At 37.9% G+C, this 15,930-nt stretch overlaps 1 protein-coding gene across 1 annotated transcript; it reads right to left on the bottom strand.

Annotated features, from left to right (window-relative positions):
- Positions 1-122: 122 nt before the first annotated feature.
- On the bottom strand, positions 123-14,849 carry LOC140245623 (extracellular serine proteinase-like). Its single transcript, XM_072325186.1, has 11 exons — positions 14,739-14,849; positions 13,618-13,734; positions 10,430-10,666; positions 7,691-7,832; positions 6,800-6,984; positions 5,824-5,995; positions 4,875-5,078; positions 4,103-4,284; positions 2,420-2,588; positions 1,270-1,451; positions 123-284 (listed from the first exon to the last, which is right to left on the bottom strand). Exons 1-11 carry the CDS (start codon positions 14,847-14,849, stop codon positions 123-125), a joined length of 1,863 nt encoding a protein of 620 aa, XP_072181287.1.
- Positions 14,850-15,930: the final 1,081 nt, after the last annotated feature.

Raw genomic sequence — 15,930 nt, 5'->3', positions numbered from 1 at the left:
GATTGTTCTTCTCTTTTTTATGTGTCTCGAAATGACTATAGTAAACCAACTATATTTATTTTTGTTGTACCAGCGAGTGTCTTCGCTGCGCCCGTTAATTTGGGCACGATGCACAATGTGTTCTACTCTGCAGTGTAGGACGCTCTAAATCCCGTTCTGGTCACTGAGCTGTCTGTGTGGAAGTGAACGGTCATGGCGTTTCCGGTAGAAGTTATGGGCTCGGGGATCACGTCCCCGCACACCTTACCGAGAGAAGTTGCAGCTGTAGAATCCCCATCGTGGATCTGCAGATGCATGGTTTGAAAAGGGAGATTGTTGAAATAATTTTAATGACATATCTGTACACGGATGCAGTGGCGGATTCAGAAGGGGCGCACCGGGTGCGCGCCCCTTCTTTATTTTTATTTTTGTGTGTGTGTGTGTGGTTAAAACAAAAGAAATAAAAAGAAAAAATGGAAGGGGGGGGGGGAGGCATGTGCCCCCTTTAATTTTGTAAAGGCGACTCCACTTTACGGAATTCATGGATCCGCCCCTGCGGATGTCGTATATTTATCGACTATATTGATTATAAATATTGCCCTTACTTTTCTGTGATTTTAATGACAGAAAAAGAAAAACAGCAGCAGATGAAAGACAAAACAGGCGATGTTCTTATAAAGGCGCAGTTGAGGCATTGTCTTCGAAAGTGATTTTGTTTGTTTGTTTTGTCCTGTGTCGATTTTAATTGGATCTATATCGGATTGTTAGGAAACCTTGAGAATTTTACTGAATACTGAAACTGATGTTGATCATGCAACGTAAGAAAATTTGCAAAGTACGCCTGGGCCATTAGATAATGGACCACCATTATACCGTTGCAGTTTAGGCATTTCATCCATGTTCATAATTCTGCGGTGTAGTTCCTTTGCGTGGTGTGTCTCCAATGATCGGTCGAAATAATAATTTTAAAAAAATCAGTGAAACATACAAAAGTTAAAGAATAGAGCGCAAAAGTAAAACTGCAACAGATAAAAGCAGTCTATCTTTCCATTTATATTATATATGTATTTTTTTTTTCATTTTATTTTTTATTTTTCCAGTCTCATTTTTCTCAGATGTGATACGTCTTACCATAAGACGTAATCATACTGGGGCAGAAGAAGATCTAATAATCATGCATCAGTTCTACTGTACACAGTGTCGTGTAAAGTAACACACTTATGTCTCTTTATCAATACAAATAGCGCCATCTCTTGAGCTAACAAGGCTAGAGAGCATTCGTGTGGTTACCTCGACGTAGTCGTACTCGCACTCAGTGTGCCGTTCGAGATCCATGGAGAGAAAACTGATCGTTATTTTTGTTCCCGGGGTCGTGGTTATGGTGGAGGAGCAATCATAGTTGTTCTCATATTTGAAGGGGTATTCTGGTGACATGAAGTACCCTCTTTCGCTGGTGAAATTGCTGTCACAATCTGATAACGGACACGAACACAATTAATTATTGATACGATAACTCCGAAGAGTTTTGTTTGTATTGCTTTTCTTTTATCAATACTTTTTTTGTGTCTAGGTTTTCGTGTTTTGCTTTTTATTTCCTTTGAATTGACTGAAGGACATAATGTGCAGAGCGGAGAGTGGATTTTTTTTTTTTTATTTACGAAAGTCGGCGTATTGTACTCAAAAGATATTAAACTTGACAATAGAATAGCAAAAGGTGTAGAGTTCGTATTCAAGACTATGTGTATACAGTGTTGTATCTAAAACTTTTCAAAGAAAAAAAAAATCATTAATAATGTAGCATGCAAAAATTTTGGATCAGTATACTTTCGTGTTCATAATTTTCTCATCACAATACAAGCTGCCCTGCGTTGTATACATGTAATATTCATCTGTTTATCCTGAAATTAACATTATCTTTTTTGTTAAGTATTAGTAATAGTTTTATTTTTACCACAAATGTTGTCATTGCGATTTTGATAAATTTAGTCAGCAGTTATGTTCTATGTATTTAGGCCTACTTTTGTTATACATACAATTGAAAACGAAGAGTTTGATCGAAAAACGACGTAATTCCAATCGTGTTAGATTCAGATATTTGCGATTAAAGCTGCTAAAAACTAAGCAAATAATGAGAAAACAGGGGATATCTTACTTATAACTGCAAGAATACTCCTTGTTACGAGACTAGTGAGGCATCACTGAAAAGGTTCATCTCATTTTGCTCTCTTTGATCATGCATTTTAAAAATGTTTACTAATGGTGCTTGAACCGTTTTGAGATCAAACTTTTTTGAATAAGTATACATGTACTCAATTATTTTGCATCTGCCTTAAACAGCATCACATGACATTAAATCTGGAATCGTTTGTGGGACCAATCTCTTGCGAGTATCTGCAATTGTACACGTATCATGAAGTCTTGCACGGAGCTTTATACTCACTTCCCACTTCCCACATGTCGTAGTTGACGAAGAAGCCGACAACATCTATGGAAAAGTCGGTCACAAATCGCATGAAGAGGCTGCTGCCTGTGCTCTGAACAATACCAGGACTATCTGTTCCGCACCAAGTGCCCATGAGAGAGGCGGACGAGCTGTTGCCGTCGTAAATCTGTAGAGGAAGAAAGGAGATATAGATAGAGATAAAAGAGATAGAGATAAAATATAAAAAATAGAGTGATAGAGATAGAGATAGAGATAGACATGATAGAGATAGAGATAGAGATAAGATAGAGATAGAGAATAGATAGAGATAGAGAAAGAAGAGAGATAGAAATAGAGATAGAGATAGAGATAGAGATAGAAATAGAGATAGAGATAGAGATAGAAATAGAGATAGAGATAGAGATAGAGATAGAGATAGAAATAGAGATAGAGATAGAAATAGAGATAGAGATAGAGATAGAAACAGAGATAGAGATAGAGATAGAAATAGAGATAGAGATAGAGATAGAGATAGAGAATAGATAGAGATAGAGGCGGAGATAGAGAATGGGTAGAGATAGAGAAAGAAGAGAGATAGAGAAAGGGAGAAAGTGGGATAGAGAAAAAGGGAAAGAAAGGGAGAGAGGATTATGTTGAAGAGGGTTGAAGAAACGAATGAGAGAGATAGGATAAGGGGAAGCGAGGAGAGAGAGATGGAAAGAGAGAGATTATGAAATAGACAGATAGGAAAAAAGAGAGTGAGGTATAGATTGAGAAGTGGTAGAAGCAGAAAAAAAAATACACAAAGAGGAAGGATATCATCGACGATAAACAGTGGAGTGCAGGGCGGGAACAAAACAGTGGAGTGCAGGGCGGGAACAAAAGCATCAATTTTAACGATTAAAATGCGAATGATCAGAAAACTCGTGTTTTGTTTTGTTTTGTTTTTTGTATAATATGTAACCAACTTGTATAGAATAACTGCTCCCCGACCTCTTCCCCAAAAGAAATGATGTGTTCGTTACACCTAAGATTTCGCAAAATGGTAAGTCTTATCTTTTTCAGTCACATCCGTTGGTTTTGGTAACCACCTGGCTTGCGATTTACGATGATACAGTAAACTGTTATGCAAAAGAGTAAAGGTATTCAGCCGTGTGAGTGAATATTACCATCATAACCATAATTGTTGTCACTATTTTTATGATGATGATGTTCGTCACACTATTATTATCGTTATGATTAAATATTAGGTGCATGCGCAATGGCTCCTTGATGTGCATTGTACACAAAACAAGCACCCCCCCCCCGTTAATTTGAAGGTTTTATTACGTGTATAGACATGATGCAAGCGTGCGCTCTGTACACATTATATTAAGTAATGATATGCTTATAACAACAATGTAAGTAAACGTGAGTTTCACTGTACTATCATCATGCAAACATGCAGATTATAATGATTTTATTATGATTTGTATGATCTGGTGCAATCACCTCAACGAGTGCGCCTTCGTTCGTGTTTTCTTCTCACACACCTATAGACATACATATAGTGAAAAATGAACGCTAGTTCTTCGTTATGATGCAATCTTTTGACGTGTACAGACGCCATTAGAGAAAAAAACCCAAAATACCAAACAAAATGAAATGAAACGAACAAACACAAACCGGAGATATAGTGGTGCCACATTATAGCATACTTACGGAGACAAAATCATAATCGCAAGCGGCCTGAGCCTCCAACCCAAAGTCGTTGAAAGTTAGCGCCACAACGTTAGGGGAAGTAGTCGTAAAGAGATATTCACAATCCAAATTATTTTCGTACCCAAGGGGATACCCCGGGCTGTAGAACCGGCCAGAACCGTCGCTGAATTCCACGTTGCAAACTGTCATTGATAATGGAGAATAGCGAACAAGCCCGCATAACAATTTCAAATATATTATACATCTGATTTTTCTTCAGGTCGTAGGTAGGCTCTATGCGGATCGTGTTATGTGTACTTTGTCGTGATCTTTAATACTACAATAACATAACCAAGCTATAAAATGAAAACAAAGAAATTCAAATTCCGATTTAGAAAATTAAGTCCATTCGTTCAAACTGCGTCAAATACGATGATGTTCAGTGGCAAGCCATTATCATGACTTTTTTTTTTTTGGAGGGGGGGGGGGGGAGTTTCTCGGACCAGGTATCTTTGTTTTGCAAGTCAATGCAGTGAAATTACAACGGAAGGAGAATTAGAAAAAAAGCACGAAACAAGAAATGATGATACTATAACTAAATGATCAAAAGGAACAACAACAACAACGACAATAACAACAGCAACAACAATAACAAAAAAAAAATAAAGCGTCTTGCTTTCGGCACCCTCCGATGTAGAGGGACAAAACAATAATTAGCACTGCCTTGATCAGAGTGCGTGTAATGCCAACAAAAGATACCATGGGACTTAGTTCTAGAGATTGATGTAATTACGTGGATCGGGAAGAGAATCGGGGTCCCGCGTCGGTGGAATATTCCCGCTACCTCCTCCAGTTCCCTGCCCAATATAGAGGAGCAGATTTGGCGAGCCCTCCTTGGCGTCCTGGACAGCGCCCTCTATAGCCCGCTCTTGGAGTTCCACCTTGACCTGGCCAGGAGTCAGGGTAGGATTCATGTCACGCAGAATAGCGGCGGCTCCTATTAGTAACAATCACACATAAAGACTTAAAAATAGTCTTCCGACTTTAGGTCCTAACCACACATAAGCGAAGACCGAGCGCCGACTATGGTAGTATTCTACAACCGCTAAACTTACTGGTCGGCAATTGGTTGTCAAAGATCAGGGTTTGTTTTTGTTTGTTTGTTTGTTTGTTTGTTTGTTTGTTTTTTGCAGATTGTTACCTGTCGGTGACGGTCGGTGACGTGCTGCATCGAAAACTTCTTTGCCGACCAAACTGATCGGCTTTTTTTTTTTAATCTTAAATATTGGTTAAGAGATGGTCGGCAACCAGTAAATTGCCGACTGGTCGCCAACCCCTTTGCGACTGGTCGTCAGTGATTTCTACTCCTTGGCATGAAGATTTTCTTTCGCCATCCAATATCCGACAATTGCCGACCAATTGAAAGTAGGATACTTTCGACAACCGACCATTAGCCAAGTGATTACTTGCAAGATTACATGTATAATTGTACTGCTAAATAAATGAATGAATGAATAAATGAATAAACAAATAATATAAAATAAAATCGAGAGCACTGTAGAACGTCTTTGTCCACGTGACTCGTCTGCATGTCTTGTATTGTAAATGTTTGTACTTCTGAGCTGAGAGTAGTCTTATACTTTTGCAACACTGGAGCAGTTATTGTTGTCCAGCCCTAAACAAAAATAGCGTCGCCTTCAGATCTTGTGACGTTCTTAGCATTGAGCAGAGCCTGCACTCACCAGCAACATGAGGACAAGCCATGGAGGTCCCGCTGAGCGTGTCCCACTCGTCCGTTCCGTCAATCCAGGTCGAGGTGATCAGTACTCCTGGAGCGAAGATGTCAACGCATTCGCCGTAGTTGGAGAAGCTCGCGCGGACGTCCGCGCTGTCGGTAGCACCCACGGAAATGGACTGGACGGTGTGTGAAAGGAAATAGCGTCACAGAGCAGAGGGTCACGTCCTCGGTGTTATAATGGCAGAACTTGGATTATTTCCTTTTTGTCTAGATAATTTTCCTTACAACCCGGAAGGGTTTCATTCTCTTTACCGTGAGTAATTACTCACGTGAAATATGATAATAACATAAAATTAAATGAAAGAACATAAATATTGTCATAGAATGAAACAAAACGAACACTTCCCTGGGCCAGAAATGTAACAAAAAAAAAAAAGGACAACACAAAACAAATATAGATATTGTCATAGAATGAAACAAAACGAACACTTCCCTCGGCCAGAAATACAACAAAACAAACAAAAACAAATATTACCTTTATTTACCCAGGTATTCCTCATCCATCATTATGATTTCACCGAACTAAGCATTTTTCTTCTTTTTTTGTGTGTGTTTTTACTAAGATTTTCCTGTATTTCAGGTTCTCTTCCATGTCACCTCAAGGTGAACTGTTAGACACTCGACTGCTTTGCAGTCGGAAACTATTCCGCTGCACAAGCAAGCTCAGAAGATATTGATTTCTTCCTGTCTATGAGCATTGCGCATTTGATATTTACTAATTAATTGATTTATTCCTGTATTAATTTCTTTTTTGTTACTTTCTTTCCATTGATTAATTCATATCTATTTATTTGTGAGTGTATAGTGATATACATATATTATGTATCTAATCTTTAATCAGTTTATCTATTTGTTTATTCATTTATTCATTTGTTCATGTATTCAATTATTTGTCTTGAGTTGATATCCGGAAGACGTACAGTAGTGGCTCTCGCAGGTGATTTCAGACATGATTCGAAGTTGTTGTTTCCGGCGCTGACCACGACGGTCACTCCGGCATTGTACATGGCGTCGATGGCGTCGTCCATGGCTTGGCTGCCGGCAATGCCCAGCGACATCGAGACAACGGCAGGGTGCACATGATTGTTTGCCACCCACTCGCATCCTATGATGAAGAAAGCATGCTATGTGTATATGAATATGACATGTGTCTATTGACTGGTGTAGTGTTCTGTAACTGTTACGTTCAGACGGTTAACCTTTAATAGACTAGATGATCATGACAGATTTCGTGACGAAATGACCGATTCCGTAACGAAATCGACAGGTCGACACTTGGCGCCCCATAGAACTTATCCTCAGGTTAGCGACTATCGAGGTTAAACATCACCGTCTGAACATGACTACTGCCTAACTTGTTGAAACAGACAAACAAGTATATTTAGCAGATACGAAATAGCGGGGTTTACAAACTATTATTTTGTAGTATTTCTTCGAATTAAAACAGAGGGCGTCCTGCTGTTGGTAAACGCAAGGTAAACGAAACAGTAACGCTATCTAAAATTGTGTTCTCTACGACTAATATCTTCATGAACAAGATGCTGCTGTCCAACAGATAGTTAAAAGAATTTATAGCCTTATTTCGCTTATATTCGTTTATCTATTTCATATGCTTTGACCACTATCATCGATTCTAGTTTTTAAAGTTCTCGGACTCCACAAGAATCTGGAATTACCCAGTGTATTATCATAAAATATTGCAAACGTATTTAGACCTCTCCATGTCGGCTGATCTGGACTGGAGCCAGATCACAAGGTATGACAAAACCAACATGAAACTCAAAATCAAAACGTAAGATTCGTATACATACCATCGATCATACCAGATGTCGTTCCTCCACCGAAGCAGTTCAGGACGCGAACTGCGATGAGATTGACTTCTTTTGCCACACCAAACTCAGTCCCGCCCACCGTTCCCGCGCAGTGAGTCCCGTGGCCGTTACAGTCCTGTCCCTGTAAAAGTAAAGACAAAGGGAAATATCAGCGTGATAAGATGGCCTAAGCCGATAATGACCTCCTGTATTCTCTCTCGCCACGAGGGGAGAAAAATCTTCATTAACCAAACAAACAAACAAACTATATAAATCGAGCGCAAAGATGTCTGCATAATTTTTGTCATTTACCTACTGTCTATTCTGCATAGCTGCACTAACAAGTCAACATTAAAAATTTACTATGATATTTACAGGACTTGACATTGCAGAGAGCATGTTGTTCGGATAACTGGACTTTATTGCTTGCACGTTCTTTTCCTTTTGTAAAGAACCCCGGAAAGCAAACAAAATGATAGCAATACCAATCATGAGTTTGATAATTTTGATCAAAACTAAGGGCCTGCTAAAAGAATCACTATTAATCATTCTCCAGTGCTCTCGCTTTGGCTCCCTTTGTGTAATGATATATATGTATCAACTCACCCTGCAACACGAGGACAAAGGTACATACTATAATCAGGGAGGTTTAAGAGATGGAGTTCCAACTGGCTGTAATAATTCAAACAGTTAAACAAGAATATACATTCTTATCCCACAAGGCAATCTGATAAATTTCATCTACAAAATCCTAAAACGGTGATGGCTCTGAAATCTATCAGACACACTGGACCTGATATTTGGAACTCTCTTCCTTCAGAAATTCGAATTTTAAAGTCTATGTATTCTTTCAAGAAAGCTGTAAAGACAATGCTGCTTTCTGGATATCAGTGATCTTATAATGTCATTGCAATTGTATCGTATGTGAAATTCTCTTGTTGAATTATCGCCGTTCAGAAGTTATTGCGTAATGTTATGTAACCGACCATGACCTGTAAGTGTTCACCTGTACCTCGGTGAGAAAATACTTTGCTATGCTTTACTATTCAGTGAACCAGGTGATCTAACTTTGTGTATAGTGAAAGCAGACAGACCTCTCCTCTCTCCTTTCTCCTATCCTATCTCTATGCAAGTCATCCCTCCCCTTATTTTCCTATATGTTATGTATTATGTACGAGGGCTGTATGCATATCAAGCAATGCTTAAGCTGTAGCCCTTCTGCGTTATTCATTGCATCACTGATATGTTCTGTTGTACATTGTAAAGGCAACGAAGAAACTGTATTTCTGTACATTCTAAAGGTAATGAAGAAACTTACCTTGTTAGCACTTAATGTTTATGTATATCCATTTATGTGTATGGTACAAACAGTGTATATGATATATGTGTATGTAACTGCATAAGCAATGATATAATGCAGGAACCAATAAATCAAATCAAATCAAAACAGTTGTCAGTTTTCTATTGATGTTCAAAAGAATTCCACAGGTGCATTTGTGCCTTTGATGCCGGGTTTGATGCCGCCGTCTTGCTGAGCAATCTGAAGATTCATTTTGAGCATTGACATTAATGTTGGCTATATTTTGCTTGTTTCATTAAATGAAATGAAATCTCACTCAATGATGAAGCATATAAAACAAAAGTCGATTCCGTCCAGAAATATGTGCAAAAGTGTAAATCAGAGCTGTATCATGTGAAAGTGTTTAAAACTGTACCCTCCTGGAAAGCCGGTTTTATCAATTTTCCACTTAATTCCGACAAATGAAACTAAATGGTATAATATTATTTAAAGATAGATATATCAGATTAGCGGCCGGGCATGGCCAGTCGAGCAATTTTCATTTTTATTTCATCATTTTTTTGCGCAATTTCTATTCGCGCATCCCCGTGTCTTTTTTAAGTAGGGATGGCGAAAAGTAATTACCATCACAAAGACATATCTTCCCTAGAAAGTAGCTGGTGATTATGCAATTGACAATTATTGTCAATTGTATTCCTATCTGCGCGGCAGATCCAGTTTGGCACATGCTTCAAATATTTTCCAGTGGCGGCATTAAACATGGGTTCAAAGGAATTAAGACAGTTGTGACTCCATTCTCTTGAACCTCCTTGATAGAATCAACAAAACTGCAAATAAATTAATAAGAAACATCCCCATGAAATCAGGGGTGGGACATAAATCACGCTCGGCATTAAGATTACATGAATAATTATGATTTTTCATCTTCAAAAACATAGAAATAAATATGAAACTAAAATGAAAAAAAGGATAACGATCCTGCACAGTCCTGAGTATCATTTTGTCAAAACACTACAAGGAATATAGATAGTGTCTCCTCTCCCCTCCCCCCTCTCTCTATTCTTGTTTCTCCGACTACTCTTATCTTCCCCCTCTCCAGCTCTCTGTACGTGCTTAAAGTGATCTTCTACTAGTATATCATACAAAATAATTTAATGCTAGCGTACAACGTAGTATAGATTAGCAAAGACATAATAATCATGCAAAAATATTGATGAACTGGCATTGACCGAGTGAAAAAAAAAGAGTGTAGGTAAATAAACTATTATCCACACCGTATTAAATGCATGACTTAAATACCATACATCCTTCATGTCCTTTGAAATCACAAGGGTATACCTGACGATAAATATAAACAATGCATATAAACAATGGCCTCGGGAAGAGTTTGACCAACATTGATAAAAAAACAAAACAAAATAAAACACAAAAGTCCTTACATCGGACCCTAGGGCATCATAGCCGATGCTTGCTCGACCACCAAAGTCCACGTGCGCGGTGTTGATCCCGGTATCGATGACGTAGACGTTGGAACTATTTCCAGTACCGATGGGCTCGTACTTGTCGTCGAGGGGCAGGCTGATCTGGTCCACGCGGTCGAGACCCCAGGACGGGATGTAATCCGCCGTCACCACCCCGTCTTCCTCGATGTACTCCACTGCTTCAGATGCCCGGAGCTTTTAATACATTTAAACAAACATGGGCCCCATTTCATAAACTGTTCGCAAAATTACGCAGGACTTTACGCACGACTTTGATATGGCAAGCCAAGTGGATTTCCTAATCATTGTTAATTTCAACAACTGTTTAAAGTTGAAATTTGCGGATGATAGTGATTATGCTTACGTGTTGACACACGTTTAGTATTTTTGCCTCAATGTAAATTGAAATGTTGACATACCGTTGTACTTTGCTAAAACGTAAGGCCTAAATGGACACACCCATTGGCGCTTCATATTCCAGTCGTTCGTAAAGTTGTGCGTAACTTTACCAACAGCTTTATAAAACACAGCCATAGATTAATATAATGTGATTTATCGTGTCTCGTTGTTGTTGTCTAAAGTGTATACCTCATTATCAATGCACCCTTTGTTTTGTCGGCAAAAGGTCTTATCTCCTATCACCCTAATCTTGAAATAGTAGTGATTATAGAAATCGTGAAGATATAGGCGGTTATGATAGTTAATGATGACAATTTTTTTATGATAACTATAATGGAAGCAATAACATTTATAATAGTAGTATTAATAATGGTATACGATAATGATAATAGTTATACGAACAGATATTATCTCTCCAGTGTCAGACCGGTTTCGTCATAGTTGAGATGTACCAACGTTATCAACTGTTCTCATATTATTTACACCTGGCACAGGCGGAGCAGTCACGGTGCTAAGATGAAACTTTGAGTCCAACGATCATAGGTTAATGTTGATATTACAGCAAGAATTGCTTTACATTTTTCCTCTATCTCTCTCAACGATAATAGATTGTATCGAAATTTCGTTGATTGGACTTAACTGGGAAGGGCAAACTCTGTTTTCCAGAGATAATGACACTGTAATGGTCTCGTGATATGAAAATATTTGTTATGGTACGTCCATTCTGTCCTACTTTGGTAAAAGGAAGCAAGTGACATACCATGCGAATTTGAGTTATTGATGTTTTCATAATTCACACGATGAGCTCTTCTTCCAGGCCAAATTTCATGAAGAAACACTCATCCTACTAAGAGATATGTTAGATAAGACATTATGATAGTCCATTGACGTCAGTGTAAATGATGGACACATTTTGCTCTTTTACGAGAAAAGTCACTTTTGTCACTTGCTTCCTTTTGCCAAAGTAGGGCAGCATTATGCATCGAACTAATATTCCACCTTTACTCGTGCTAGGAAAAAAAAATATATATAATTAGAACCAACACTATTGTGTTGCGTTATTAATTACATCATGGTGTGAGATCAAGTTATGGGTTTATCGCACTATGCCAGGTAATCTTTTGGAATCTTTGGTTTAGAGTATAGGACCATAATGACCAAATCTTAATAAAACACAAACGCACACTCACACTGTGTGAGCGCACATATATGGCTTCTGTAGAATGATATCACGAGGCAATGCTTATTAGCACATTATTGTGACCGTGCATCACAAGGCGAACAAAAAGTCGCACCCTTTGATTTTACGTGAGAACTCAACAAAGGTGAAGCGGATCGACCAAGTCAATATTGCGGTTTTCAGATTTTCTGAAAGGGCTACCCTTCTTCTACTTTATTCTTGAGTTTGGGATCATGAAATTAATGGGAAAGTGCAAATGGGAAAGTGCATTTTCAACAGTTTTTCTACAACCCCCTTTTTGTATAGAGTAGTGAGATCAGGTATGTCTTAGAGGTCCCTTTTCATTTCTTGATAAAACCTTTGCACACTCTTCACTCTCAAGTCTAGTATCTTTTGAAGGGATAACGCTACTGCTTGAAAGTTGACATTAAACATGGACAGAATGTGTTGATAGAACATCTTTAATTTGAGCCTAATCTGATAATCTCTTCATTGTTGTTGCCCTGGTAGTTTACACCCTGTTTTTTTTCTTTTTTGTCCCATTCGTCGCACAGTTAGCACGGTTTGGTGAAGGGGATGGTTAGTAACTGATCAGTGGGAATGCTGGGGGATGATCGTTCCAATCCTTGTGGGATTCATTTAAGAGTAACACATATCTATTGTTGTGTGAAAATTATTTGCTTCTGAATGGTCTCAAATTCAAGTAATGTGCAGTTTAATCGCCCCGTCACTGTACAGTCATGCTAACCTGGAAACATTCAACTGCACATTACATGCATTACTTGAATATGAGACCATTCTGAAGCATATACTTTTCACACAACGATAGATACATAATGTACTCTTAAATGAATCCCACAAGGATTGGAACAATCATCCCCCATCACAGCATTCCCACTGATTCCCCTGATCAGTTACTAGCCATCCCCTTTAAGCGCTTGATTAGACACTGTACTTCAGAGCGTCTTTTCTCGGTTCACACTTTTTCAGAGTGTGTGCTTTCGTTCCAATATCTAATTAGGTTAAGAGAGTCCATTTCAATTGAGCTATACATTGTTTTAAAGCTTAGAATCTGCCCTTAACTACACATCCATGTCTTGCGACTTGTTGTTGGTTTTGCGATGCAGGGTCACAATTAATGGTGTCAATAAGCACAGTAACAAAGACTCGGCAGTGAAATGCACTGCGTATTAAAATCAAAAGCATGATAATACTCTGGACATCACTGGCACGTTGTCTCGATACTTTTCATCGCTATACAAAATCGGTTTCGTGACATCTGCTCCTGCGACAATATTGTTCCCATGACATATCTGCACTCTAAGCCGAACATAATTTTTTACCCACAACACAACCCGTACCCTAATCCTAATCCTCACATCAAATTTAACCTAAAACCTTATCGCAACCTTAATCCTGATCCTACGTCCTTCGAGAAAATAAGACCACAGCCATGACAGCAATTTGTCGCACGAGCAAACTGTCGTGTCACCATACAAATGAAGTAACCGAGAATAAGCCGGTTTATTGATACCTATTAGACATGTTAGAAAAGAAAAATGCTTACGAAATCGAGCATTTCATCGGAGAGTTGTGCAGCAAATCCGGAGAACACTTTCGTGTACTTGTAAAACACTTCGCTGTCTCGGAGATTGGAGATTATTTTCTCTCTGTCCCAACCGGGCTAAAGATGGGATGTAAGTGAAAGGAGTATAATAAAAAAAAAAAAAAAATGGGGAGAGATAGCTGACACAGACGTAGATTACACAACAACTAACTCGCAACGGTAGCAAATGCTAGAATATTATGATAATGATTATGCAAAATAGATCGATTCGGAAACACACGTGGCCCGAATTCACAACGGTGGTTTCGCTCGAAACCATGGTTTCAACTTGCGATTCACAAAGGTGGTTTCGGCAGAAACCACGGTTTCTCCGCAGTCTTTCTACGTCACGATTTTGAGTCAACTGTTTGGGGTGGTCTGAAACAGGGGACTCAACTGAAACCGTTTTTTTTTTTGTTTTTTTTTAGTCCACCGTTTGTGAATCAGACTCGAAACAACGGTTTCTAAAAACCATGGTTTCCAGAAACCGTGGTTTCATTTGAAACCACCTTTGTGAATTTGGGCCAAGGAATTTCAACATAATATAATTTCAACGTGTACTACTAGTACTTAAGCCTCATTGCAGTGCTCTTGAATATCATGTCAACATGCGGTTACATTGATTTCTATTCAAATTTCGACGGACCAACAATTAGATTGAAATTTTCAGGGTTCATTGCATGAGCATATCCACGTATACAGCTCATTAACAAATAAAATATCATGAACATGCTTGAAAGCATTAATAGGAATAACACATCTAATGATGGAAAAGACAGAAACAAAATCTCAACATCTTGCCTTTCTTTTTCTCCCTCTCAGTCTTTCCAAAAGCATGTTTTAGAGTTGAAAATTGAAATTTTGTGAAGGGATGCAACAGCAGCTAATGTGAAATTGCTGTATACAGCAACATACATCATGTCTTTCATAGTGATATTCCTTGTTGGCCAGTTGCTTAACTGAGAGATGCGACGACCGTAATCGTTGGAATAAAGTACAGACCGTTTCGTTGAAACCCTAACGTTGAAATTATCCAAGTGAACATCTGTGAATATCTATGAATATCTGTGAATATCACCTACCTTTAGCTTGACAATGTAGCGACCTGGGATTCGTTCATCCTGGCTGAAGAGTGGCGCCGGTTTGGCGGAGGCTGCGGCCACGAGAAGGAGTGCAATCAGGATCTGCTTCATTGTTCTATGATAACGGCAGAAGGAATGCAGGGATAAAAAGATAGATAGATAGATAGATAGATAGATAGATAGATAAATAAATGAATAAATAGATAGATTGACAGATTGATAAACATGATTAATATGATGATGCCTAAATAACAATGATAATAACAATAATAATAATATTAATGGTGATAATAACTTATTATTATTATTAGTATTGTTATTATTATTATTATTATTATTATTGTTATTATTATTATTATTATTATTATTATTATTATTATTATTATTGTCATTATTGTTATTGTCATTATTATTATTATTATTATTATCATCATCATCATTTTCATTACCATCATGACCATCACTATCTATGTTGCAATTATCGATGCTAATGATATCATCATCTTATCAATGAAACAAGAAAAATTCATTTGCTCTTTGCACGACAAAAAATATTTACTTTTCAAAAAAAAAAATTGTTGAGGGAGAGACGTGACGTGTTTGCGCCTTATGGGTAAAGTTTGTTAGTCGTTTCCTGCCTTTTCTAACAAACAACATTTGTAGAAGCAAAATTATCAGAAGCAGAATTATTTCATTTTACTTTTAAGTAACATCATAAGGAGATACTGTATCAAAATCATTGTCGCTTGCAAAATATGATATCCATTATTTTCCCATCCTGAACATTGATATGTCGTAGGCATATCATTAATAAGTTTTGTAAGAAGAAAATGATAATCAGACATACAGTATGCTCGCCTAACTTAATAAAAAATCATTTACTCTCTTTCTCCAACTGAGGCTACGGTTGCATTTATTTTATTATTTTATTTCATTCATAGCATTTAATATATTATTGCACAGTGTCCAAATAAGATAATTACAGAATGTAGATACAAGTAAGATATGGGCTAAATATTGAAAAATCTTATCATTTTTGCCTGTCGGGTGAGAAGATTTTCTTCTTCTTTTTTTACCAGCAACAACCAAAACGACAACAGCAAACTTCGAAATTCCGTATGGTACCAAAGTATACAAAAACGAAAGAAATCCAGACCCAAGACAAGTAGAAAACAGCCTATCATAATCGTAA

This window comes from Diadema setosum, chromosome 22 (assembly GCF_964275005.1).
Source record: "Diadema setosum chromosome 22, eeDiaSeto1, whole genome shotgun sequence".
NCBI lineage: Eukaryota > Metazoa > Echinodermata > Echinoidea > Diadematoida > Diadematidae > Diadema > Diadema setosum.
The sequence above is the reverse complement of the archived record's forward strand: the minus strand, read 5'-3'. Positions and strand labels throughout refer to the sequence as shown.